This window comes from Geotrypetes seraphini, chromosome 6 (genome assembly GCF_902459505.1).
Source record: "Geotrypetes seraphini chromosome 6, aGeoSer1.1, whole genome shotgun sequence".
NCBI lineage: Eukaryota > Metazoa > Chordata > Amphibia > Gymnophiona > Dermophiidae > Geotrypetes > Geotrypetes seraphini.
Genome location: NC_047089.1, coordinates 192862707 through 192890059, shown reverse-complemented (window position 1 = coordinate 192890059; position 27353 = coordinate 192862707). Strand labels below are relative to the sequence as shown.

The 27353-nt window shown below is 44.2% G+C and overlaps 1 protein-coding gene across 1 annotated transcript in view; it reads right to left on the bottom strand.

Moving 5' to 3' along the window:
• LOC117363105 (disintegrin and metalloproteinase domain-containing protein 9-like) overlaps positions 1-27353 on the bottom strand; it is a 301668-nt gene that overhangs the window by 164020 nt on the left and 110295 nt on the right. The window contains exon 4 of the mRNA XM_033950405.1: positions 10777-10972. Coding sequence (XP_033806296.1) covers positions 10777-10972 — 196 coding nt within the window. The remainder of the gene's footprint in view (positions 1-10776; positions 10973-27353) is intronic.

The window sequence follows — 27353 nt, the reverse complement described above, 5'->3', positions numbered from 1 at the left end:
ATGGGTTGTATTCGTAGAGGTTTTGTCAGCAGGAGACCTGAGGTCATCATGCCATTGTACAGATCCATGGTGAGGCCTCACTTGGAGTACTGTGTTCAATTCTGGAGACCACACTACCGTAAGGACATGCTGAGGATTGAGTCGGTTCAGCGAATGGCCACCAGGATGGTCTTGGGGCTCAAGGATCTAACATATGAAGAAAGACTAAAAAAGTTGCGGCTGTACTCACTTGAGGAACGAAGAGAGAGGGGAGACATGATTGAAACGTTTAAGTACATCACGTGTCGCATCGAGTCGGAAGACAATATCTTCTGTCTCGTGGGACCCTCGACCACCAGAGGGCATCCACTGAAAATCAGGGGAGGGAAGTTTCATGGCGACTCCAGAAAGTACTTCTTCACCGAAAGAGTGGTGGATCAGTGGAACAGACTCCCACTGCAGGTGATTGATGCCAGCAACGTGACGGATTTTAAGAGAAAATGGGATGCTCACGTGGGATCTTTAAGGAAGTAAATTCAGGGGGGCGGATACTTGGCAGACTCGATGGGCTATAGCCCTTTTCTGCCACCATTTTTCTATGTTTCTATCATAGGAAGGACAAAGATACACCCGCAAGGAATAGAAAGCAAGAGCAGTCTGACTCCAAGGAAGAAGAAGCCCATAGAAGAACTCCGCAGGAAGGGGAGGCAAGGTTTTCCGGTGCCTAGAAGAGGAAGCAGTAAAGCACACCGAGGACACAGACCTGTGACTGAAGCGATTCTAGTGGGAGACTCAATCCTAAAGAATGTAGACAGCCACATAGCAGGTGGGAGAGAGGATCGACTAGTGACCTGTCTCCCAGGAGCAAGAACAAAGGACATCGTGGACAAAATTAGTAGTGATCCACATTGGGACAAATGATGTCAGCAGGAGAGACTACAAAAAAAGTGCACTGATAGAACAGTTCAAGATTCTGGGAAGGAAGTTGAAGAAGAGGATCCAGAAGATAGCGTTCTCAGAGATCCTACCAGTACCGAGGGCAGATATGAAGAGGCAGACATAACTACAATCAATAAATGCCTGGATGAGGAGATGGTGTGAAGAAGAGGGGTTCCATTTCTTGAGGAACTGAACAATTTTTTTGGGTAAGAGCAAGCTCTTCAGGAGAGATGGACTACACCTGAGTGCGGCAGGAAATAGACTTCTAGCAAACAATGTCAGGAGAGGAATAGAACAGGCTTTAATCTAAGAAGAAGGGGAAAGCCAACAGTTGACCAAGTGTCGACGATTCAGAAGAAGGTATCCTGCGAAGATACTAAGGGGGAAAAATGGGAAGAAACAACGGGCAAAACACAGCAGTTGACTAACCCAGAAGAGGAGGATAAAAGGATTGCAGCACAAGAGAAGAAAATAAAGTTCAAAGCACAGCGAAAGGAAATGAAGACAAAAAAACACCAGGACCTAAATTGCGTATATACTAATGCAAGGAGCCTAAGGAACAAAATGGGGGAATTAGAAGTCATGGCCAAAACTGAGAACGTAGACATCATTGGGGTCTCCAAAACATGGTGGAATGAAGAAAACAAATGGGATACAGCACTACTGGGGTACAAACTCTATCGCCAGGAGAGGTCTGGTCAGAAAGGAGGAGGAATAGCCCTATACATAAAAGAAAGCATACACTTGACCAGAGTGGACACAGCAGCGACGACCAACAAATTGGAATCACTATGGGTTAAAATACCGGGAAGGAAAGGGTCCGAGACAAAGATGGGCCTGTACTATCGTCCACCTGTGCAAACCGAAGCTATCGATGAAGAAATGGAAGCTGAGATGAAGCGAGAATGCAAAAGCGGTAACATGATTATTATGGGAGACTTCAACTATCCCAGGATAGACTGCAGTCTTGAAAACTCAAAAATGCGCTAGGGAGACCGGATTCCTGGAGGCTATACAGGACTGCTTCATGGAGCAGCTTGTTAGAGAACCGACAAGAGGGAATGCTACTCTGGACCTAATCCTAAATGAGCTAAGAGGACCTGCGAAGGAAGTGGAAGAAGTGGGACTGTTGGGAAACAGCGATCAAGTTCAAAGCTGAAGTAGGAATGCCGAAGGGAAAAAGAACCATAGCAACAACTTTTAACTTCAAGAAAGGAAACTACAAAGCGGTGAGAGTAATGGTAAGGAAGAAACTTAGGAACACCACAAAGAAATGGCAGTCTGTAGAGCAAGCCTGGTCTTTATTCAAGGACACCGTGATCAAGGTGCAAAATCTGCATATCCCAAGATTCAGAAAAGGGTGCAAAAAGAATCGAACAAAAGACCCGGCGTGGATAACCAAAGAAGTGAAGAAAGCGATAGGTGATAATAAGAATTCATTCAGGAAATGGAAAAAAGGCAAAACTGAGGAGAACTGGAAAGAGCAAAGGAAGTATCAAAAAGAATGTCACCGTGTGGTTAGAAAAGCTAAAAGAGAATATGAAGAAAGGATAGCCAAGGAAGCAGAAGCAGTCAGCTAGGGAGGAGGTGGGACCACTGGATGACGGAGACAAGAAGGGAGTGGTGAAGGAGGAGAAAGAAGTGGCGGAAAGACTAAACATGTTCTTTTCGTCTGTATTTATAAAAGAGGACATATCCAACATACCGAAACCTGAGTAAATCTTCAAAGGAGACCAAACAGATAAATTAACATTCATGGAAGTAAGCCTTGAAGACGTACGTAGGCAGTTAGAAAAATTAAAAACCAACAAATCGCCGGGCCCGGACGGAATCCACCCTAGGGTATTGAAAGAACTAAAGGAGGAAATAATGGAACTACTACAGCAAGTTTGCAACCTATCCCTGAAAACAGGAGTGATCTTGGAGGATTGGAAGATAGCCAATGTTACGCCCATCTTTAAAAAAGGATCAAGAGGTGACCCGGGGAATTACAGACTGGTGAGTTTGACCTTGGTTCTGGGGAAAATGGTGGAAGCGCTGATAAAAGACAGCATCGATGACCATTTTGAAAGAAATAAACTTCTAATCACATTCTGCAAGGGGAGATTGTGCCTAACGAACTTACTGCACTTCTTCGAAGGAATTAAACGGTTGGACAAAGGGGACCCCATAGACTTCGTATATTTAGATTTTCAAAAAGCCTTTGACAAGGTACCCCATGAACGCCTACTTTGGAAACTGAAGAACCATGGGTTGGAGACGTACACAGATGGATCAGAAATTGATTGGCAGATAGGAAGCAGAGGGTAGGAGTGAAGGGCCACTACTCAGACTGGAGGAGGGTCACGAGTTGTGTTCCGCAGGGTTCGGTGCTCGGACCGCTGCTATTCAATATATTTATAAATGATATAGAAACAGGGACGAAGTGCAAAATAATAAAATTTGCAGACAACACCAAACTATTTAGTGGTGCTCGGACTAAAGAGGACTGCGAAGAATTACAAAGGGACCTGAACGAGCTAGGGGAGTGGGTGATGAGTTGGCAGATGAAGTTCAACATAGAGAAATGTAAAGTATTGCATATAGGAAGCAAAAACCCGAGGTACAGCTATACGATGGGAGCGATGTTATTGAGTGAGAGTACCCAAGAAAGGGACTTGGGGGTAATAGTGGATAAGACAATGAAGCCGTCGGCACAGTGTGCAGCGGCCGCTAAGAGAGCGAATAGAATGCTAGGTATAATCAAGAAGGATATTACAAGCAGAATGAAAGAAGTTATCCTACCGCTGTATCGGGCAATGGTGCATCCGCATCTGGAGTACTGTGTCCAATATTGATCGCCATACCTTAAGAAGGATATGGCAATACTCGAGAGGGTTCAGAGGAGAGCGACGCATTTGATAAAAAGTATGGACAACTTTTCATATACTGAGAGATTGGAGAAACTGGGGCTCTTTTCCCTGGAGAAGATGAGAATTAGAGGGGATATGATAGAGACTTACAAGATCATGAAGGGCATAGAGGAAGTGGAGAGGGACAGATTCTTCAAACTTTCAAAAACTACAGAAACGAGAGGGAATTCGGCAAAGTTGAAAGGGGACAGATTCAAAACCAATGCTAGGAAGTTTTTCTTCACCCAACGGGTGGTGGACACCTGGAATGCACTTCCAGAGGGCGTGATAGGACAGAGTACGGTATTAGGGTTCAAGAAGGGATTGGACAATTTTCTGGAGGAAAAGGGGATAGAGAGGTATAGATAGAGGACTACTACACAGGTCCTGGACCTGTTGGGCCACCGCACAAGCGGACTGCTGGGCACGATGGACCTCTGGTATGATTCAGCAGAGGCACTTCTTATGTTCTTAAGTGCCAAAAAAGGGGCCGCTGAGCTGATGGAGGCTGCCGCGATGAGCTCAGCGGCCCGGCAACCACCCCCCACAACCATCACGATAGGAGAGATGGCTCATCTCCCCTGCCATGATAGCGATACCACCAAGTGCCACCAAATGCGGCACTTGGCTATCTCTATTGCGGTAGGAGAGATGAGCCATCTCTCCTGTAGTGATCCAATGCTCTCCCCCTACCGACAATGATCCGGGCAGGAGGGAGCCCCAGTGAACACCCCACCACGCCAAAATGATCTGGGCAGGAGGGAGCCGAAGCTTTCCTGCCCTAGCGAACACCCCATCCCTCCAAAACGATCCAGGCAGGAGGGAGCCCAACCTCTCCTGCCCAGGTGACCCCCCTACTCCCCACCCCCACTAAGATACAGGCAGGAGGGATCCCAGGCCCTCTTGCCCTCGGCGCACCCCCTCCCATGATTGCCCACGAACCCCTGATCGGCCCCCCCTCCCGCGAGACCCCCCCACCGACCCCGCGACACTACCCCCCATTGAATGGTGGGCATTAGGGCCTGACTGGCCCAGCCACCTCAAACTCCGTCCACAGGTGGGGCCTGAGACACCTGGGCCAACCAGAATTGGCCCAGTAGCTTTACTCCTGTGGGTGGGGCCTTAGGCAAATGGGCTGGGACTAACGCCAGCTCAATGCTGGCGTTAGGGTCTAGTGCACGCGGAAATTCAGCGCATGCTAAAGCCGCTATCACAGCTTAGTAAAAGGAGTTCATAGTTTGATTTAATATCAGTGACTTGATGTGGCCATATTTCACCCATATGCTGCATCAGGGTTAGTGGATATAACATAAAAAAATACCAATAAAAACATAATCCTAAATATAATCATAACATATATAAATAGTTAAATCAATAAATAAAACCGGACAACAACATTTTCCAAAGGTTTGCTTCCTTAAAACAAAATGGTGATTATGATAGACTCTTTCAAAATAAACACAAATATAATTTCCCACTGACTCTATGAAGTTTCAAGTTTTATTTAAAACTTGATAAATCGCTTAATCACATTTCAAAGCGATGAACACTGATTTAAAAAAATTTACATTAAAGGGGACCATATATCTAACATACAAAAGATACACAGAACTTACAGAACCAAAAAGGAAAGAAGGGGAAGAAATACAATATTAGATAGGAAAGAAGACAACTAGGGGAAGAACAGCAGGAAGGGTAAGGAGAAACCAAAGAGAATGGAGAGAATAGAAAGAAGACTACCTCTGCGAGACGAAACATCAAATGTAGTGAAGATGGCCTGACTAACCAAGCTAAAGATAAAATGCATCCTTTAAAAGGAAACATTTTAAGTTGCTTTTAAATCTATCCAGTGAGCGTTCTTCTCTTAAATGAATTGGTAGAGAATTCCACTTTTGTGGTGTCATGACTGAGAAGATGTACTGTTGACGAATGTTAATTTTAAGAAAGCGAACTGTCAATAAATATTGATCATTGGATCTGAGTAATCTTGTGGAAGCGTATGGGATGAGGAGTCAATCGATAAATGCTGGTGCCTTGGAAAGAAGAGTCTTAAAGGTAAGTAAGCATATTTTATAAGTTATGCGATGAGCGTCTGGGAGCCAGTGATATTTCATTAAGAGAGGCGAAATGTGATTGAATTTTTTAGCTTTAATTGAATTTTTTAGTTTAATTGAAGCATTTTGTATAATCTGTTAGCGTTGTATTTCATTTTGCGTGATTCCCTTGAACAAGGCGTGTAGGAATTTTGAGAAATACGATGGTATCTTTAATTGACTATAACATGTTTTAATGCACAAAGTTAAAAGTGTTTTCCTGCTGATTTTTGTTTGTACTCGGCATTCGGTGCATCTCATTGCAGTGTCAGCCAGCATTGATGGATTCCATTTGCCCTGAAATCTTTTTTCCATGGTGGCATTGTCCTGCTGAAACCTTCTGCCATGTTCATCGTTGACTGCACCAAGATTTGTGTGAAAGAAGTCCCAGTGTGAATTTAGAAAGTGCATCTTCAGTGACATGTTGCAATTTATGCTTTTGTCTGCTCTAAGAAATTTGTCAACTAGCTGAATATAGTTTGGTGCTCTGTAACTACCAAGAAAATTCTCAGCATCCTTGAATGCTTTCCAGGTGATTTTCTCTGGCCCGACAAACAGATCTTCAAATCTCTCATTATTGATAACGTGTCTGATCTATGGACTGACAAAAATGCATTCCTTATTCCTGGCATCAGTTATTCTTGGAAACATCTGTCTTAGATAAAGAAAGCCTTTGCCTTCTTTGTTTATCGCTTTTACAAAATTTTTCATCAATCCAAAATTTAGGTGAAGAGAGGCAAAAATATCTTTGTCAGGTCAACAAGTGGTTCATTCACATTTTTCAGTCCTGGAACCAAATTCTTATGGAGTGGCCAGTTCTTCTGAATGTAATCTAACTCCTTAGCATGGCTGTCCCATTCACAAATAAAATAACAGTACTTTTTATATCCAAGCTGCATTCCAAGTAGCAGAGCTACTATTTTAAGATCACCACAGATGTTCCAGTTGAACTTTGTGTATTGGATATGCTTTAATAGCAGTTTCATGTTTCTTTCATGTGTGCAGCACAGCCAATAAGTATCAACAGGTAGACATTGCCATTGTGTAACATAACAGCCTTGAGGCTTAACACTGACTAATCATAAAAAGATGCTACGTTTGTGGGTCATGTGTATAACCCAAAGCTGTGAACAACCTTCAACGCCAGTGCAGTGTTTAAGCCAGGCTGGAAGACTTGAACAGCGGGGCCAAAAGAATTGCCAGAATGGATTCTCTTTCTCACACTGCTGGGCTAGAGACTCCATTCTGTGAATTCAAATAACAGACATGAGGAAAAGCCATGTAATAATCAAATAGGTTTTATAAATGCTTCACATGCCATCAAAATTTCAGTGCTCTCCAAAGAGAGAAATCAATGACAACCAGATTTATATCCTATGTTACATCATTTGTAATAATTGGAATACAATGGCACAATCGATCATATGACTTCCTTTCCAAGAATGCCTTAACATCAATGTTACATTTAAATTCTTAATTTTAATGTTGTCCATTCTAATGTTAAGTTTTTAAACCCAGCAGGTGGCAGTGTTTCACTTTTTCCTTCTAAATCACTTTTGATCTCTGACCTTTTCAGACACCAATCATGTCAGTAACAGGCCTACATCCTGCAGACACATCCTAACTTCTGTATGAACTTCCAATTAGCATTGTATGTTCTAATCTATAAGGAACAGATTCTCTCTGTAAAAACCCCGAGATTCCTGCTTCTCGATGTATATGAACAATTTTGCCTTTGTCTTAGGAGTCACAAAATCAAACTTCTGAACTTCCTTAGAGTGCAGATCCAGTAATTTAAACATCAATCTTTAATTACAAGGTCTCAGGCTTTTTCACTAGATCTCATTTTAATTCCCTAAACTTTAATATATTCACTTAATTTTGATTCATTCACAATCTCAGTTTGCATATCATCTGTGACACCTATCACACTTGTAAATTTCAGGAAATCTTCAACAGCAGATACAGAGGTTTTCAAACTGTGCAAAGAAATTTGTTAAATCATCTTAGCAGCTTCAAAAGACAGAAATTTTCATGCCTGGCAAGAGCAAACACCATCCCTACAGTCTTGAATCCAATAATTCTGCGTTGTCAAACCTAAGTCCCTGACCAGCTTGTTTAATTCTGACTGTTATGAGGATCAGTCAAACAAAAACCAGTAATGAAGACTTTATTAGGAACAGGGGTCCCAACAAGGGTCCCATTTTCAGCATACAAACAAGCCCTCTTCAGAGGACACTTAGCTGAAGCAACGCTGAGAGTAATACATGCTTATGCAGTCAAACTCGCCGTTGCTTCAACTAAGTGTCCCCTGAAGAAGGTATGTTTATACGTCAAAACTGGGATCCCTGTTGGAACTACTGTTCCTAATAAGTCTTCATTACTGGTTGGAAAGACTCCTTCCTTGCCTTTTTGCTTGACTGCTTATAGTTTAAGGTGAGGTGCTCTTCTCTTTACCTGTCTGCTGTGCTATAAGGCTCACCAGACATACATGGTTCAAAATCAGGATCAATGTCATTGTCAGTGCTTGACTGGTGCATAGCAGATTCTTCGTCGGTTTCGTTTAAGCTCCATTGGTACGACGAGCGAGGTGATTAAATTTGTGGATGATACAAAGTTATTCAGGGTAGTGAAGACACAGGGGGATTGTAAAGATCTGCAACGTGACATAATCAAGCTGGAGAAATGTGCATCGACATGATAAATGAGGATCAACTTGGATAAGTGTAAAGAGATGCATGTCGGTAACAAAAATCTCATGCACAAATACAGGATGTCCGGGGCGGTACTTTGAGAGACCTCCAAGGAAAGAGACTTGGGAGTTCTGATTGATAAGTCAATGAAGCCGTCCACGTAATGCGCAGCTGTGGCAAAAAGGGCAAACAGAATGCTAGGAATGATAAAGAAGGGGATCACGAACAGATTGGAGAAAGTTATCATGCCGCTATACCGGGCCATGGTGCGCCCTCACCTGGAGTACTGCATCCAGCACTGGTCGCCGTACATGAAGAAGGACACGGTACTAACTCGAAAGGATCCAGAGAAGAGCGAATAAAATGGTTAAGGGGCTGGAGGAGTTGCCGTACAGTGAAAGATTAGAGAAATTGGGCCTTTTCTCCCTTGAACAGAGGAGATCGAGAGAGGACATGATTGAAACATTCAAAGTACTGAAGGGAATAGACTTAGTAGATAAGGACAGGTTGTTCACCCTCTCCAAGGTAGGGAGAATGAGAGGGTACTCTCTAAAATTGAAAGGGGATAGATTCCATATGAACGTAAGGAAGTTCTTCTTCACCCAGAGAGTGGTAGAAAACTGGAACGCTCTTCCGGAGTCTGTCATAGGGAAAACACTCTTCAGGGATTCAAGACAAAGTTAGACAAGTCCCTGCTGAACCAGAACGTACACAGGTAGGGCTAGTCTCAGCTAGGGAGCTGGTCTTTGACCAGAGGGCCGCCACGTGAGTGGACTGCTGGGCCCGATGGATCACTGGTCTGAACCTGCAGTGGCAATTCTTATGTTCTTATGACAGCTAGCCATCGTCTGTCCATCTTCTAGTTTCCTATGCCTGATAGCCTTTATTCATTCCAGGAAGCCTCTTGGGCTTTCCCCAATGGTTTAAGACCTTGTCTTACTACTTTCCAATCAGATGGAATATCCTCTTTGAACCACTTTCTTTCTTATCACCAAACTCTCATCTTCATATCTCATACATATGTAAGAGGAGTCAATACACTCACAAGCAGGTCTCAGTTTCACCTTCTACAACTTTCTACTATGATCAGGTACTTCATCATACTAATCTGAAGCACCTCCCATAGATTTTCTCAGCTTTAGCTTGTTACTTTGATCAGACAAGCCCTCTCATTATCTACTTTTCATTGATTCCAATCAATCCACCTTCATAGGTATGGACCAGGACAGCCTTTCACTCAAGGCTGGAAATGGTATCTCTTTTTTCTATGTCCTTTACATTTGAGCAAGACAATTTCAGTATCTCATATACTTTCCATTCCCTGTGATGACATTGGTAAAACAGATGCCTAGTCTTCAATTTCGAGACTTTTGAAGAAGTTTAAAGTGACAGTACACTTTTGCACTGTCCGTACTGGGGCTCTGTGGGTGATGTCACCCATCTGTGAGAATATGCTGCCTGCTTGTCCTGGGATAAGCATAGTTTTCAAAACACATATAGCTGCCTCTTCTATCACAGCCCCTCCATGGGGATAAATCCATGAAAATGTGTATTTTATTTATTCATTTTAGTATTTATAGACCACTTATAGCGTAAGTGGTTTACATTCAGATACTCAAGCATTTTCCCTATCTGTTTGTGGGTTTAAACCCTGTGCTGCTGCTTGTGACCCTGGGCAAATCATCCACTATCCCATGTACATTAGATTGTATACTGGTGAGCTCACAGTCTATCTAATGTACCTGAGGCAGTGGAGGATTAGGTGATTTGCCCAAGGTCACAAGCAGCAGCAAGGGGTTTGAACCCACAAACTCAGGGTGTTGAGGCTGTATCTCTAACAACTATGCCACTACTGTGGAATGGAGTAGTTGCCTACTGGTTAGTGCAGTAGCCTGAAAATCTGGAGAACTGGGTTCAGTTCCCATTGCAACTCCTTATGACTCTGGGCAAGTCACCTAATCTTCCATTGCCCCAGATACAAAATAAGTACCTGCATATAATATGGCAGTTTGCATATCAAGTTCCATACCCTTTACATATATTTACCCAGATACAGATGGAGCAATTTTCAAAAAGTCCTTTTACATAAATAGCTATTTATATGGTTTTGAAAATTGCCTTATATAGAATAAAAGGAGTACTAGTACTATATATTCTTTTAAAAATCTTAAAATTACTTACTTCTGCCAAATAGTTTTCGACAATGTCTGTTAGGGTCATAACACACTTTATTATAACAGACAGACTGACCATCATTGCATGGTGTTCCATCTAGAGAATAGAAATCGGAGGGACAGATGGATGATACCCCACTGCAATACTCAGTAAGATCACATTCGCTTACTGGTACTCTGCAAGGCCGGCCTTTCTTAATAAACTGAAAATAAATAAAAGTAAGAATAAATCATAGGGGAAAAGAAAAATATAGTCATATGAAGGGCAATTCTATAACTAGGCCTATGTGGATAGGCACCCCTTTGCGCATGTGTATGCACAAAAAAGCAGCACTTATGTGTACCTTTATACAATAGTGCTTACAGTGCTAATGTGCTATGGTGTTCAAATGCAAGGTAAAAGTATACATGGGTGCAAGACTGGCAATGCATGGGTGAAACTCCCAAATATACAAGTAACTTACAGAATATTGTAAGTTACATGCACCCTTCTCACATTTAGGCACCCACAGTTATGCCAGGTCTGTATAACAGTGGGTACCTAATTGTTAGGTGCAAAGACCAGATTATGCTAGTATTCTATATAAGAATCTGGGTGTCCAAATGCCGCTATAGATTAGGCTCTCACTACATTGTATCAATGTACCTACAGTGAGGTGCCCACTTATAGAATTGCCACTTTTCTGGGTATTTCTATAAAGTAAATGTAAATGTTTAGAATATTACCATATATACAGTATGCATATGTATATGCCAAAGGCACTATTTTGTAACTATCTCAGTAATTCTATATCAGGAGTCAGGAATCTTTTTGGCTGAGAGAGCCATAAACACGACATATTTTAAAATGTAATTCCATGAAAGCCATACAATATCTTTAAAACTAAATACAAATAAATGTGTGCATTTTATGTAAGACCAACACTTTTAAAGTACAATAAGTCTCTGAATTATTTTTAATAACGTTGTTATGCTGTTGCTAACCAATGATGAACAAAGTACAGTGGTGCCTCACACAACGAACTTAATTCGTTCCAGGAGCAAGTTTGTTATGCGAAAAGTTCGTTATGTGAAACGCGTTTTCCCATAACAATACATGTTAAAAAAAATAATTCGTTCTGTAGCATAAAATATGCTAAGATGACATAAAAAAAGATAAATTTTTGGTTATTATTTTTATTTAGATACATCTAAAAACATAATTGTTTTTTAAAACAACACACATTTTTTAAATTTAAAGACAGACTAAGTAGAGTCTAATTTTACAGTGAGAGGGCAGAGTCTCAGCGGCAAAAACTGGGACTTAACTGTTCATTTTTTTTTTTTTTTCTACCGTGTTTCCCCGATGATAAGGCAGGGCCATCAAATAAGACAGCCCCCCCTTTTTAGAAAAAAATGTAAAATAAGGCACCCCCCCGCAAATAAGCCACCCACCGATACCTGCGCTTACCCGAATCGGGTGGTACGGTGGGTGACTCCGTGTGGTCCCTGGCACCCCCGACACGATCAGGGCAAGAGGGAGCTCAAGCCCTCTTGCCCCCCCGACTCCCCGACACGATCGGGGCAAGAGGGAGCTCAAGCCCTCTTGCCCCCCCGACTCCCCGACACGATCGGGGCAAAAGGGAGCTCAAGCCCTCTTGCCCCCCCCGACTCCCCGACACGATCGGGGCAAAAGGGAGCCCAAGCCCTCTTGCCCCGCCGATTCCCCAACTCCCCGACAATATCGGGCCAGGAGGGAGCCCAAGTCCTCCTGGCCACGGCGACCCCCTAACCCCACCCTGCACTACATTACGGGCAGGAGGGATCCCAGGCCCTCCTGCCCTCGACGCAAACCCCCCCTCCCCCCAACGACCGCCCCCCCCCAAGAACCTCCGACCGCCCCCCCAGCCGACCCGCGACCCCCCTGGCCGACCCCCACGACACCCCCAACCCCCTTCCCCGTACCTTTCTGTAGTTGGCCGGACAGACGGGAGCCAAACCCGCCTGTCCGGCAGGCAGCCATCGACGGAATGAGGCCGGATTGGCCCATCCGTCCCAAAGCTCCGCCTACTGGTGGGGCCTAAGGCGCCTGGGCCAATCAGAATAGGCCCGGGAGCCTTAGGTCCCTCCTGGGGGCAGGGCCTGAGGCACATGGTCGGGTTGGGCCCATGTGCCTCAGGCCCCGCCCCCAGGAGGGACCTAAGGCTCCCGGGCCTATTCTGATTGGCCCAGGCGCCTTAGGCCCCACCAGTAGGCGGAGCTTTGGGACGGATGGGCCAATCCGGCCTCATTCCGTCGTTGGCTGCCTGCCGGACAGGCGGGTTTGGCTCCCGTCTGTCCGGCCAACTACAGAAAGGTACGGGGAAGGGGGTTGGGGGTGTCGTGGGGGTCGGCCAGGGGGGTCGCGGGTCAGCTGGGGGGGCGGTCGGAGGTTCTTGGGGGGGGCGGTCGTGGGGGGGAGGGGGGGTTTGCGTCGAGGGCAGGAGGGCCTGGGATCCCTCCTGCCCGTAATGTAGTGCAGGGTGGGGTTAGGGGGTCGCCGTGGCCAGGAGGACTTGGGCTCCCTCCTGGCCCGATATTGTGTGGGGAGTTGGGGAATCGGCGGGGCAAGAGGGCTTGGGCTCCTTTTTGCCCCGATCGTGTCGGGGAGTCGGGGGGGCAAGAGGGAACCAGGCGGAGAGAGGGCAGTTAAGCGCAGTGCCTGCGCGGAAGGATGCAGCTCGGGCGACTTCGTTGTGTGAAACGAAGTTCGTTGTACGGATCAAGACATAAAGTTCGTTGTGCGCAGCGTTCGCTGTGCGAGGCGTCCGTTATGCGAGGCACCACTGTAGTTCTTACCATTAATGTGACTTCTGGTGCTGCATGGTTTTGCTGATGGCTTTGTAATCTGGTTGATATGTGGTGAGGTTAAGTTTCATTCAGGCAGTGAGACTTCCATCCGTTAAATGTGTTTGTAGGTTGGTCTTAATATTCTTTAGATGTGAGAAAGACTGCTCACACGCATACGTAGAGCCAAACATTGTCAGTACAGCAATACTCATACATGTTTTGACAATCAGCTGGTCTGCGGGTTGAAGTTTTTTCATTTCTCCCCACTTGTGTTTGCTCGTCAACTCTGCTTGCTGTCAGGCAAGTCTTTCCAAATCTTCATTCAGTGACTTGAACTTATTCACCCACATGTCTGAGGCCTTTAGTTCAGCAGCTTGGAGCTCAAAATCTCTGACTGAGACACCGGGGATGTAACTCAGGTCGGCGCTGTCCACTGCACACTCATGTGGATGGGTGATGAACTTAAAAAGACGAGCGCGCTCACAAAATTCTCCAAAGAGCGCTCTGAATGACTGCAGGAGATTAGATGTGAAGCCCACTAGCTGCTGAAGATCAAGATGTCGAGCAGGGTCACTTGCTGTGCATGCATCTTTATACTCTCCCAGTTTTTCAAAGTGTAGTAAATGACCTGTTTCAATGTCAGCGATGAAGAGTTCTAGCTTGTTTTCAAATGCAAACACTGCTTGTTGAAGGGATAAGACTGTATTTCCAAAGCCTTGCATTTTCACATTGAGCTGATTAAGATGTTCAGTCATGTCCGTGAGATAGTAGAACTTCAGGAGCCACTCAGTGTTAGCTAACTCAGGATGCTCGATGTTTTTCATTTCAAGAAAAGTCTGGATTTCGCTCAGACAAGCCGTGAAACGGCTGAGCACCTTCCCTCTTGTCAACCAACGCATATAGCTGTGCAGAAGCAGACCAGGATAATTATTCCCAACTTCATCCAGCAGTGTTTTAAACTGGCGATCATTTAAAGCTCGAGCAACAATAAAGTTGACCACCTGAATGACCAGCGACATCACCTCACCAAGCTGCTCGCCACACATCTGAGCACAAAGTGCCTCCTGATGTAGGATGCAGTGAAAACTTAGGATGGGTCTCTTTTCATTTTCATGAAGAAGCACTATGAATCCTCTGTTTTTCCCCACCATGCATGGAGCACCATCAGTACACACCGAAATAAGTTTATCCATCAGAGATTTTGTTCTTTAGCGAACTCAGTGAAAGACTTGAATAAATCCTCCCCTCTTGTTGTCCCTTTCATAGGCAAAACAGCAAGACTTTCCTCACTTAGTGTGTCACCGACAGCATACCTTGCAATCACGCTGAACTGGGATAAATGGCTTACGTCTGTTGACTCATCCAAAGCGAGAGAAAAGAATGGTGCTGCATTTATGTCCTTCACTTGTGTTGCCTCAATTTGATTTAAAAACAAACGAAGGACAAAAAAGTATCAAGTATAAATTGAATACCAGACCTTTGTTTTCCCAAGGTATTGTTTTATTCAAAATTTTATTGAACCTTAATGGGAAAAACAAATAATCATAGGTCCCATTAAATCAAAATCTCAATAAACTTGAAACTTGAAACGAGTGCCCGTGAGATTGTGGGAGGGTTAAATACTCAAAACTTAGAAGAATAACAATTTACTTAAAGTTTTTGCTTCGCCAGTTTTCTGGTATCTTTACATACAGTGGCGAACGTAGCATATATAACACCCAGGGCCCATCATTTTTTGGCACCCCCCCCATCTGTACAAAAAACATGATTTTTAGGAACAAGCCACACGTCACACATGAGTACCTAGGAAAAGGCAGCATCTTACATATTGCAGTGAGCAGTACATCAATACACCCATTGTAAAACTAAACAAGCCAGACCAGCACAGATCAATCCTACACCGTCAATCCTAACAGAAAACCATGTCTTTCTAACACACAGAACACTGAAAACACCTTCGCCTAGTATGGAATATGTCATCACAAACTAACCCCTCCCCCTTTTACAAAACTGTAGTGTGGATTTTAGCCACAGTGGTAACAGCTCTGACGCTCATAGAATTCTGAGCATCAGAGCTGCTACCACCACGGCTGGCACTAAAAAACGCTCCACAGTTTTGTAAAAGGGGGGATAAAATAGAAATACAGAGCTTCAACGCTCTAGCTCAGGGGTGCCCATACTTTTTGGGCTTGCGAGCTACTTTAAAATGACCAAGTCAAAATGATCTACCAACAATAAAATTAAAAAACACAAAGCGCACTATACGCTGAGAAAATGTTAATTATCATTCCTATTCTGGGGTTTTTTCAAAGAGGTCAAGGCAGATGACTCTATGCATTGTCACCTCAGTAATAACCATACAAAAATAGACAAATATACCCCCCTTCCTTTTTATTAAACCACAATAGCAGTTTTTAGCGCAGGGAATTGCGCTAAATGCCCAGCGCTGCTCTTGACGCTCATAGGCTCCCTGCGCTAAAAAACACTATTGCGGTTTAGGAAAAGGGGGCCATAATGCAAAATATAGACAGCATATATAAATTCAGACACATTTTGATCACTAAATTTAAAATAAAATCATTTTTCCTACCTTGTCTGGTGATTTCATGAGTCTCTGGTTGCACTTTCATCTTCTGACTGTGCATCCAATCTTTCTTCCCTTCTTTCAGCCTGTATGCTTCCTCTCCTCCAGACTTCATTCCCTCCCCTAACTTTTTCTTCCTCTTTCCCTGCCCTTTCTTTCTTTTTTCTCTCTTGATGCCCCCTTTCTTTTTTTCTGTTTCCCTTCTGTCTCCCTGCCCCCTTTCTTTCTTTCTCCCTACCCTCCACAAAGCCACTGCTGCCACCATCGGGGGAAACAGGCCCCAAAGCCACCGCCGCGGCTGCCCCAAGCTCTCTTTGCTTCCCACCGTTGGGCCGACCAGCATTCCCCTGAACGTCAATTCTGCCTTTGGAGAAGAAGTTCTGCCCAGCCAGGCAGCGATTGGCTGGCCCGAACTTCCTCTCCGACGGCAGCCTTAGGGGGGGTGCACAGCCGGCCAGATCCGGACCTGGCCAGCTGTGCACCCCCCCTAAGGCTGCACCCGAGGCGGACCTCCCCCCCCTGGTATGCCACTGAAGACGTGGCAGTGGCTCCTCTCACGAATCCCCACCTGCGTCAGAAGTCCGATGCAGTTGGGGATCTTGAGAGGAGTTGCCACTGCATCTTTCCACTTAAAATACACTAAGGCGAGCAGGGCAGACCGCTGCCACTTCCTCTCACCTCCGCCCGTGACACAAGCTGAGCGACACGAGAAACGTATGAGCGACGCCACTGAAAATAGTGAGCGATCGCTCATGAGCTCAGCTTAGAGGGAATATTGCTCAACACATGCGCATTTTTGTCATGTATGTATTTAAATGTCTCTATCATATCCTTTCCTCCAAAGTAAACATATTTAGATCTTTAAGTCTGTCCCCATATGCCTTATCATCAGTGACACGGCAGAGGGACTCAGCGGCAGGAGAAAGCCGCGAAGCAGCCTGTTTAGCATGCTGCGGCTGCCAACGCTGGAGGGAGGTTTGTGCCGGTATGTGCAGGAGAAGCGGTATGTTCCTCCCCCTGCAGTCCCTGTGCAGAACTTGGCGCGGCGCCTCCTCCCTTGACCCCCGTCTGCATGCGGCTCATTCAACAGGTGTGGCTGTGAGTTCGGGCGTGCACTGTGAGTCGGCTACAGTGCTCAAGTGCTGGTGAGGCTCTTGAGATAACATCAAAGTCACCAGAATCACAGATGTCAACTACACCGGGGTATCACTCTGGGTGAACTTGGCCAGAGGAAACGAAAAATGCTTGTATCTGGGTGTGGTATATAGGCCCCCAAAACAGCAGGAAGACAGGGATATGGAACTAATCAAAGACATTGGGAACATCACTTTGCGCGGGGACACGGTACTGCTAGGGGACTTCAATATGCCCGATGCTGATTGGAAGACACTTTCCGCTACTACCAGCGGCAGCAGAAGGCTTTTAACCTCCATAAAAGGGGCACAACTCAAACAAATGGTGCTGGAGCCCACTAGAGATCAGGCAACACTGGACCTGATACTCACCAACGGAGAAAGCGTTTCAGAAGTTTCGGTAGGCGATATGCTGGCCTCCAGCGACCACAACATGGTATGGTTCGACATCAAGATAGGCTTCACTAGATCAAACACAGCAACAAAGGTCCTCGACTTTCGGGGCACTGACTTTAAACGCATGGGAGACTTCGTCCATCAGGCGCTACAAAACCAAGCTGAAACCAATAATGTAGAGGCTATGTGGTCAATCCTGAAATGCACCTTACATGAGGCAACAAACCGCTATGCAAAAACAGTAAGCAAACGACAGAGGAAGAACAAGCCCCAGTGGTTCTCTGCAGAGATCTCTGATCTTGTTAAGGAAAAGAAAAAAGCTTTTATTTCCTACAAGCATACAGGAAACAGGGTGGCAAAAGAAGACTATCTGACCAGGTCTAAGGCAGTCAAAGCGGCAGTCAGAGAGGCCAAGATTCAAACAGAAGAACATCTAGCGAAAAACATTAAAAAAGGGGATAAATCCTTCTTCAGATACATTAGCGACAGGAAACGAAACACAGATGGGATAGTACGTCTCAGGAAAACAGACGGGACCTATGCAGAAACGGATTCTGATAAAGCCAAACTACTAAATGAATACTTTTGCTCAGTCTTTACCTGTGAAGCACCGGGGACCGGTCCACAACTGCAGGCAAGGAAAACCTCGGAAGACCCGTTTCAAAATTTCAAGTTTACACCCAGCAGCGTCCATGGCGAATTATCAAAACTCAAGGTGAACAAAGCCATGGGACCGGACAATCTACACCCCAGGATTCTTAGGGAGTTGTGTGATGTCCTGGCGGAACCGCTATCCGTGCTGTTCAGTCTTTCCCTAAGTACCGGAAAAGTCCCCATGGACTGGAAAACAGCTAACGTCATTCCATTGCACAAAAAAGGTTGCAGAACGGAGGCTGCGAATTACAGACCGGTGAGTCTCACCTCAATAGTGAGCAAACTCATGGAAAGACTTATTAAACACGAATTAGATACGATCCTGACCGAGGAGAATCTACAGGATCCCCACCAGCATGGATTCACAAAGGGAAGGTCCTGTCAATCCAATCTGATCAGCTTCTTTGACTGGGTTACAAGGAAACTGGATATGGGGAAGTCTCTGGACGTCATGTACTTGGACTTCAGCAAAGCTTTTGATAGCGTCCCGCACCGCAGATTGTTGAGCAAGATGACTTCAATGGGATTGGGAGTGACATTGACGACATGGGTCAATGACTGGTTAAGCGGTAGAATCCAGAGGGTAGTGGTTAACGGTACCCCCTCCAATACATCGGAGGTGACCAGTGGAGTGCCACAGGGATCGGTCTTGGGACCGATCCTTTTCAACATATACATAAGAGACCTGACTCAAGGGCTTCAAGGTAAAATAACCCTATTCGCCGACAACGCCAAACTATGCAACATAGTAGATAACAGCACCCTGCCCGACAGTATGGAACAGGACCTGCTCTTATTGGAACATTGGTCCTCAACTTGGCAGCTAGGCTTCAATGCCAAAAAATGTAAGGTCATGCACCTTGGCAGCAGAAACCCATGCAGAACTTACACTCTAAATGGTGAGACCTTAGCTAGGACTAGGGCAGAGCGTGATTTGGGAGTAATCATTAGTGAAGACATGAAAACTGCCAAGCAGGTGGAGAAAGCTGCATCCAAGGCTAGACAAATGGTGGGATGCATCCATAGAGGTTTCGTCAGCCGAAGGCCCGAAGTCATAATGCCCCTGTACAGATCCATGGTGAGACCTCATCTTGAATATTGTGTTCAATTCTGGAGTCCACATTATCAAAAAGATGTGCGGAGAATCGAGTCGGTTCAGCGAATGACCACCAGGATGGTCTCGGGACTCAAGAACCTCCCATATGAGGAAAAACTAAATAAACTGCAGCTATACTCGCTCGAGGAACGTAGAGAGGGGAGACATGATTGAGACTTTTAAATATATCACGGGCCGCATCGAGGTGGAAGACGATATCTTCTTTCTTAAAGGACCTTCAACCACAAGAGGTCATCCGCTGAAAATCAAAGGCGGGCAATTTCATGGCGACGCCAGGAAGTATTTCTTCACCGAAAGGGTAGTCGATCATTGGAATGAACTTCCATTGCAGGTGATTAACGCCAGCAGCATGCTCGATTTTAAAAAGAAATGGGATATGTATGTGGGATCTCTAGCCAGGGTGAAGTCTAGGGGTGGGTCATTAGCGTGGGCAGACTTGATGGGCTGCAGCCCTTTTCTGCCGTCATATTCTATGTTTCTATTAGTGTTTGTCTTCTGAGGTCCCACTCCCGTTGCTTCAGCCGTGAACACAGAACAGAAATATTTGTTAAACAATTCAGCCTTTACTTTATCAGCTTCTACATATTTCTCCCCTTCATCTTTGAGTCTCACAATGCCACTTTTGCACTTCTTCCTATCAATGATATATCTAAAAAAATGTTTTGTCTCCCCATTTTACTGTATCAGCTATTTTTACTTCTATTTGTATTTTTGCTTTCCCGACTACTCGACTAGGCTCTCTTAACTTTTCCAGATGTTTTTGCCTGTCTTCCTTTCTGTGATCTTTTGTAGTTTATGAAAGCTAACCTCTTATTACTTACCTTCTCAGCTACTACTTTTGAGAACCAAAGCGGCATTCTTTTCCTCTTACTTTTACTTACTTGCCTCACAAAAAGGTCTGTTGTTCTTACATAAGAACATAAGAGATGCCACTGCTGGGTCAGACCAGTGGTCCATCATGCCCAGCAGTCCGCTCACGCGGCGGCCCTTTTGGTCAAAGACCAGCGCCTTAACTGAGACTAGTCCTACCAGCATACGTCCTTGTTCAGTAGGAACTTGTCTAACTTTGTATTGAATCCCTGGAAGGTGTTTTCCCCTATGACAGCCTCCAGGAGAGCATTCCAGTTTTCCACCACTCTCTGGATGAAGAAGAACTTCCTTACGTTTGTACGGAATCTATCTCCTTTCAACTTTAGAGAGTGCCCTCTCGTTCTCTTTACCTTGGAAAGGGTGAACAACCTGTCCTTATCTACTAAGTCTATCCCCTTCAGTACCTTGAATGTTTTGATCATGTCCCCTCTCAATCTCCTCTGTTCGAGGGAGAAGAGGCCTAGCTTCTCTAATCTTTTGCTGTACGGCAGCTCCGACAACCCCTTAACCATCTTACAATAACTCCTCTCAGTTTTGGCCACTGAATTTCTACTCCTTCCAGATGTTTCCATCCAGACAATTCCTTGACTTAATCCCCCATTCAAACAAAGTTCTTTTTTTTTGTAGTCTAGAGCCTTTACTTTTGAATGAGCCCTCTCTATACCTGTCTCAATTTTAAACCATACCAAGCAGTGATCACTGGATGCCAGATGTTACAGTGTGTGATCATCAGTAACATCAGAAAATTTCCCCATTTGTAAGTACTAAGTCCAGTATGATCCCATCCCGTGTAGGTTCCATTACCAACTGCTGAAACAGTTCTCCTTGTAGAGAATCCATTAAAAAGAAAAAAAACACCTTCCCCCGTTGACCCAGGTATCAAAAAATTAGCAAGAGGGATGTCCACTCTCTTCTGCCGCTGCAAACCTTCACCTGCAAAGATGCTCAAAATTGACCCCTACCCTCTCCTTTCCCAAAAATCTGCAGGAGGGATGCCCACACCCTTCTGCCACTGGATGCCCCCTGGCCCCCCTGAACCACCCCTACGCCCTCTGTACCTCCCCTGTACCTCAAAAATTGAGGGCAGCAGGATGGATGCCCAGTCCCTCCTACTTGCAAGCCCGCCATCCTAAAATGGAGGACCTTCCCCTTCCCGGTGGATTCTGGGATACATGGGGAGAGATCTAAGGCCCTGATTGGCTCAGACACCTAAGGCCCCTCTCAGGGGATGGGCCTTAGACATCTGAGTCAATCAGGGCCATAGGCTCCTCCCTCTGTATCCCTAACCAGTTTAGATCAAAAGAAACAAAAAGCTCCGTAGACTGTCTATGGGCTTTAGGTCACTCAAGATAGAAGGCTAAGGCTCACTTGCAGTCTAAAGTATGCAGTACATTTTGCCAGGAAAAGCATTGAGTTTGGAGAAAAATATGGCAAAACATTTGACTGGTTAAGATGCAACTTCATCATGACCATAGAAAGGAACTTTGTGTGTGTTTGGAGAACTATACCGCTACCAAACCTATCACACCCACATCTGTCCCCTGTGCATACCTTAATACTAGATCTGTCAGGAATAAAGCCTTCCTGATTAATGATTGGATCATTAACAAGCAAATAGCCTGCCTTTTACTAACTGAAACATGGTTACTATCAGAAGATGATCCAATAATAATTGACCTCCTACCAGACAATTTTAAAATCCTTACGCTAAACCGCGTGGGAAAAAAAGGAGGAGGTCTAGCAATTATTCTTAAAGATGGATTTGAGTTCGAACTATTAGATTCCAAAATGACCGACCAACTAGAAATTCTAGCCTGTAAAATTAGCAACCGTCATCTAGAAGAATCCCTATCATGCATATTATTCTATGTCCCACCAAAAATCTGGCCAAAAGCCAAAGAAGACTTCTGTGCATTTGTCCTAAACAATTCACTCGGTTCTTCTTACAATATCATCGCAGGAGACATAAACTTACACCTAGATGAAGAGGACAATACAAATGCGAAAGAGTTTAAAAACTTTCTATCCCTACTCAATTACAACCTCCCTCTACCCACACAAACACATGAAAAAGGCCATCAGTTAGATATGGTAGCCATATCCACAAAGGACATCCCGAACCCTGCCATCTCTATATGTAAATGCACCTGGTGTCATGATATCTGGTCTGATCATTTTACTTATTATTTCAAGCTAATCTGGCCTTATTCTAAATCTAAAACATGCCCAATAATAAAGAGAGAACCTCACATCAGAGGCTATATTAATCCAATAGATTTCTGGTCACAATATGAATTGCAATCAGAGATAGAAGAAGGAATCGATTTCTGGGATCACTGGATGACAACCAGCACATCCATTTTAGATAAAATCGTCCCTATACGCAATAGCAAAAGCAATGCAAATAAATATAACAAATGGTTTGACACCGAACTTCTAAAACTGAAACAACTAGCTAGACGACTAGAAAGAACTTGGAAAAAAACAGAACTAACAGACCGTAACAAATGGAGAGCTAACATAAAAATCTACAAACAAATGATAAAAGACAAACGTAAAGCATTCTACTCAATTAAAATCAACTCATCTTGTAATGGTTCACAAGGAATCAATACAAAAGAGCTATTCAACCTGATCACAAATTTATTTGACACCGCTCGCTACACCACACCCACACACAACTCTAAGTTACCCTCTGCAAATGACTTAGCATTACACTTTGATTCGAAAATTAAAAACCTTAGAATTCATTGTTCAACAAACGACCCTAGTGATCATCCGATACCTATCACCCAAGGAAATGATACACCGGCAGACATGATCTGGAGCTCCTTTCAAGATTTAGAGTGGAACAATTACAACAGACTATATAACAAATACTCTAAATCCTATTGCGTTCTGGACTCATGCCCCCCAGAAATCATGAAAGCGGCACCTTTAGCATTTAAACTATCGTTGATGCATTATTTGGCTCATAACCTAAAAACTGGGAAGTTCCTCTCTAATAATGGTCACATAATAATAACCCCAATTCTAAAAAATCAAAAAGAATCTTCAGCTATAATATACAACTACAGACCAGTAGCATCCATTCCGTTTATTGTAAAAATTATGGAGGGATTGGTACACACCCAACTGATGGATTATCTGGATCAGTTCTCTCTTCTACATGAAACTCAATCCGGTTTTAGACCGTTATTCAGTACTGAGACAGTAATTGCGGCTATTTTAGACAATCTGCGCCTACTGTTTAGTAAGGGCCTTCATGCCCTGGTTATGCAATTCGATATGAGTTCTGCCTTTGATCTAGTAGACCACGGGAAATTACTGCATTGCCTAGACGCCATTGGTATCAGGGACGAGGTGCTGAATTGGTTCCGTGGCTTCCTTATGTCCCGCACTTATCAAGTACGTTTTAATTATGAACTTTCAGATACCTGGAGCAATCCATCCGGTGTGCCACAAGGGTCTCCGCTATCTCCATTGCTCTTCAACGTCTACATGTCCTCACTAGGCACGCAGCTAACCCAGTTAGGGATAAAACTATTTAGTTATGCAGATGATTTTACGATCATCATACCATTCGTTAATTCTATCTCTGAAACTATTCCTAAAGCTTCAGAAGCCATAAACGTGATGGAGCACTGGATGACAACCTTTAGGCTCAAACTTAATTCAGAAAAGACAACTTTCTTCGTTGCTTCGCCACATCCGCTTGACACCAAATCACCACTATGTATCAATAATCTTAATTACCCTATCCAACCTACCATAAAGATACTAGGTGTAACTTTGGATCAGTGCCTAACCATGAGAGACCAGGTGGACTCCTTGATCAGAAAGGGATTTTTCACTCTCTGGAAACTCAGATCCATTAAAGCTTATTTCGATACAGCAGCATTCAGAACTCTAGTCCAATCCCTCGTACTGAGTCTACTTGACTACTGCAACATCGCTTATTTAGCAATTTCCCAAAAGAACATGCAGCGTTTACAATTGATGCAAAATGCAGCGGTCAAACTGATCTTTGGGCTGAGGAAGTTTGACCACGTGACACCCTACTACCGGCAGCTGCATTGGCTGCCAATGGAGGTGCGCATAAAGTTTAAATTTGCCTGCTTCTGCTTCAAAGCACTACACGGACTTGCCTCTAAATATATAACTGACCTTTTCGTCTTCTCAGCCAACAGACACAAGAGAAGCTCACATTCCAACTTCGTTTCCCCCCCAGTGAGAGGTTGTAAACTGAAAAAACACCATGAACATCTTCTCTCGCACCAAGAAGCATCATGGGGTAAAGACCTAGAACAATTGCTTTCGCCCACTACTTATGAGGAATTTAGGAAACGTCTGAAAACACATCTGTTCCTAAAGTATCTAGACAACTGATCCTCTCTTCTCTCTCCCCTCTATAGCGATTAACTTGTTCTATTGATCACTCTCTCCTCAAAAATGGATTTCCTGTCCTATTAACCCTCTTTCTTCCTCCCCTCTTAAAGTCAATTTGTACCTTTGCTTAATCTTTGTAAACCGCATAGAACTTCACGGTATTGCGGTATATAAGCTGTTATTATTATTATTATTATTACTCTATTATGATGAAATTTAGTGTAAGATGAATCATCTACTAGGGCCTGAAGCTTACTGACTCTCCAAGTTGAAGCAACCACCCCAAGAAATATCATCTTCCAGGTCAAAACTGTGGCGGGGAAAAGGGTCAGCTGTAACCAAGCCCTGCCCTCAACACAGCCCAGCTGAGTGGTAACTGGAGTGACCTTAGGGGGTGTTGCAACCCAAATACAGGAGTCCACACAAGTGATGTCAAAATAAAAATTCTTTATTATTCCCCCTCAGGGATAAGGCTTCAAAACCAATGAAAGTGCTTTGTTCTGCAATAATATGCACTATAACAACTATTCTTTCAAAAGGCAAAAGAAAACCAACAACAAAACCCAAAACACATCAGCTTGACAATAATCTTGCAGCTTATTTGTCAACACAATAAAATATTTACTGGTATCTTCCTTTCTTATATTTCTCAGGCAGTACAGCTGTCATTCAGGCTCATAACCCTAAGTCCATTTATCAGTGTGGTCTCTGCCACCTTTACTTTTATTCCTTGTATTGAACAGTCCAAAACAACTTCTGCACTCCAAGCTTGGATGTGCCCTGTCCTGGCTTTTATTGTGGCTTAGAGCAGTGGTTCCCAACCCTGTCCTGGAGGACCACCAGGCCAATCGGGTTTTCAGGCTAGCCCTAATGAATACGCATGAGAGAGATTTGCATATAATGAAAGTGGCAGGCATGTAAATCTGCTCCATGCATATTCATTAGGGCTATCCTGAAAACCCGATTGGCCTGGTGGTCCTCCAGGACAGGGTTGGGAGCCACTGGCTTAGAGGTACTCTCCTCTGGACAAACTGCCACTGCAGTAGTTTATAAGGCACCTTTGTGCACTGCTAACTTTTATATCACAGTACATTGAGCTCTATTCACCAGTGATACTGAACTAGCTCACCACTGAGCCTCTATGAAATATTGCTGGCTCAATGGAAGGGGCAAGCCTCCCTCTGACTTATGTTCTTCCCTAGGCGTTAAGATCCCCACTGAGCTACATGTCAGCATCTTGGTTTAAACAAGCAATGTTGCTGGTTGCTGTGTTTGGGTAGAAAGGAAATAGGGTTCCTCCCTCCCTTCTCTGAAGCACTGCTACTTCAAAGTATGGCTTTAAAACGCTATGGCTATAGGTTTTGCTCTCTCACACATACATTCACACAAGCAGTTATTTTGGGCTTTCAGTTCCCCGTTTCCCAGATCATAATCTTCACCTGATAAAGAAACATCAGACACATTTTCACATTCACTCTGCTCCACAGACATTTCTGCCCCCAGTAAGCTTCCTTCAGAATCAGACAGCATTTCCTCTGCTAAGCTGCTAGGTGACTGGCTTAAACTCTGATAAGCATTATTTGCTTGAGCTTGCCTACTAATTCCTTCTGCTGTGTGCCTGGAATCAGTTTTCCTTCTTGTGGCTAAAGAATGCAGTGTGCCATGCCTGAGGTTCTCTCTGGAGCTGGGGAGCCTCCCTAACAGTGAAAGAACAGCCTGTGTCGCTGGAGCTAGCAGTCATTCTCATTGGCTGACCATGAGATTGTTTAATTAGTTTCCTCACTGCTTGCTCTGTTGTGTTTACCACACCCCTTCTGTATGCTGTGTTTTCAGAAATGAGTTTAAAACCTGTCTTTGAATGTTGGTCAGTAGTGCGCTTATTTAAGGGCAAATAAAGACCTATTCCAGGACTATTTCTGTCCCCTGGAACCTTCTGCTTTGTCTCAGGGTCTTCCTTGTTGGTTTTCTTCACTTGACAGGGCTAGCTATTGGTGACAACCTTTGCATTAGGGTCTTGCACCCTTTTCCTGCCACAAAACATTCAGATGACAGAAATCAAAAGGCTCGGAGCTTTCATCATCTGGGTGAGAACCACATTGAGATCTCATGACATAGTAGAGCAGGGGTGCCCACATTTTTTGGGCTTGCGAGCTACTTTTTAAATGACCAAGTCAAAATGATCTACCAACAATAAAATTAAAAAAAACACAAAGCACACTGTACGCATAGAAAATGTTAATTATTCCTATTCCAGGGTTTTTCAAAGAGGTCAAAGCAGATGGCTCTATGCACTATCACCTCAGTAACAACCATACAAAAATAGACAAATATACCCCCCTCCCTTTTTACTAAACCATGATAGCAGTTTTTAGCGCAGGGAGCTGCGCTGAATGCCCAGCGCTGCTCTCGATACTCAAAGACTCCCTGCGCTAAAAATCTCTATTGCGGTTTAGTAAAAGGGGACCTTAGTGTAAAATATAGACAGCAGATATAAATTCAGACACATTTTGATCACTAAATTTAAAATAAAATAATTTTTCCTACCTTGTCTGGTAATTTCACGAGTCTCTGGTTGCACTTTCTTCTTCTGCATACAATCTTTCTTCCCTTCTTTTAGTCTGTATGCTTCCTCT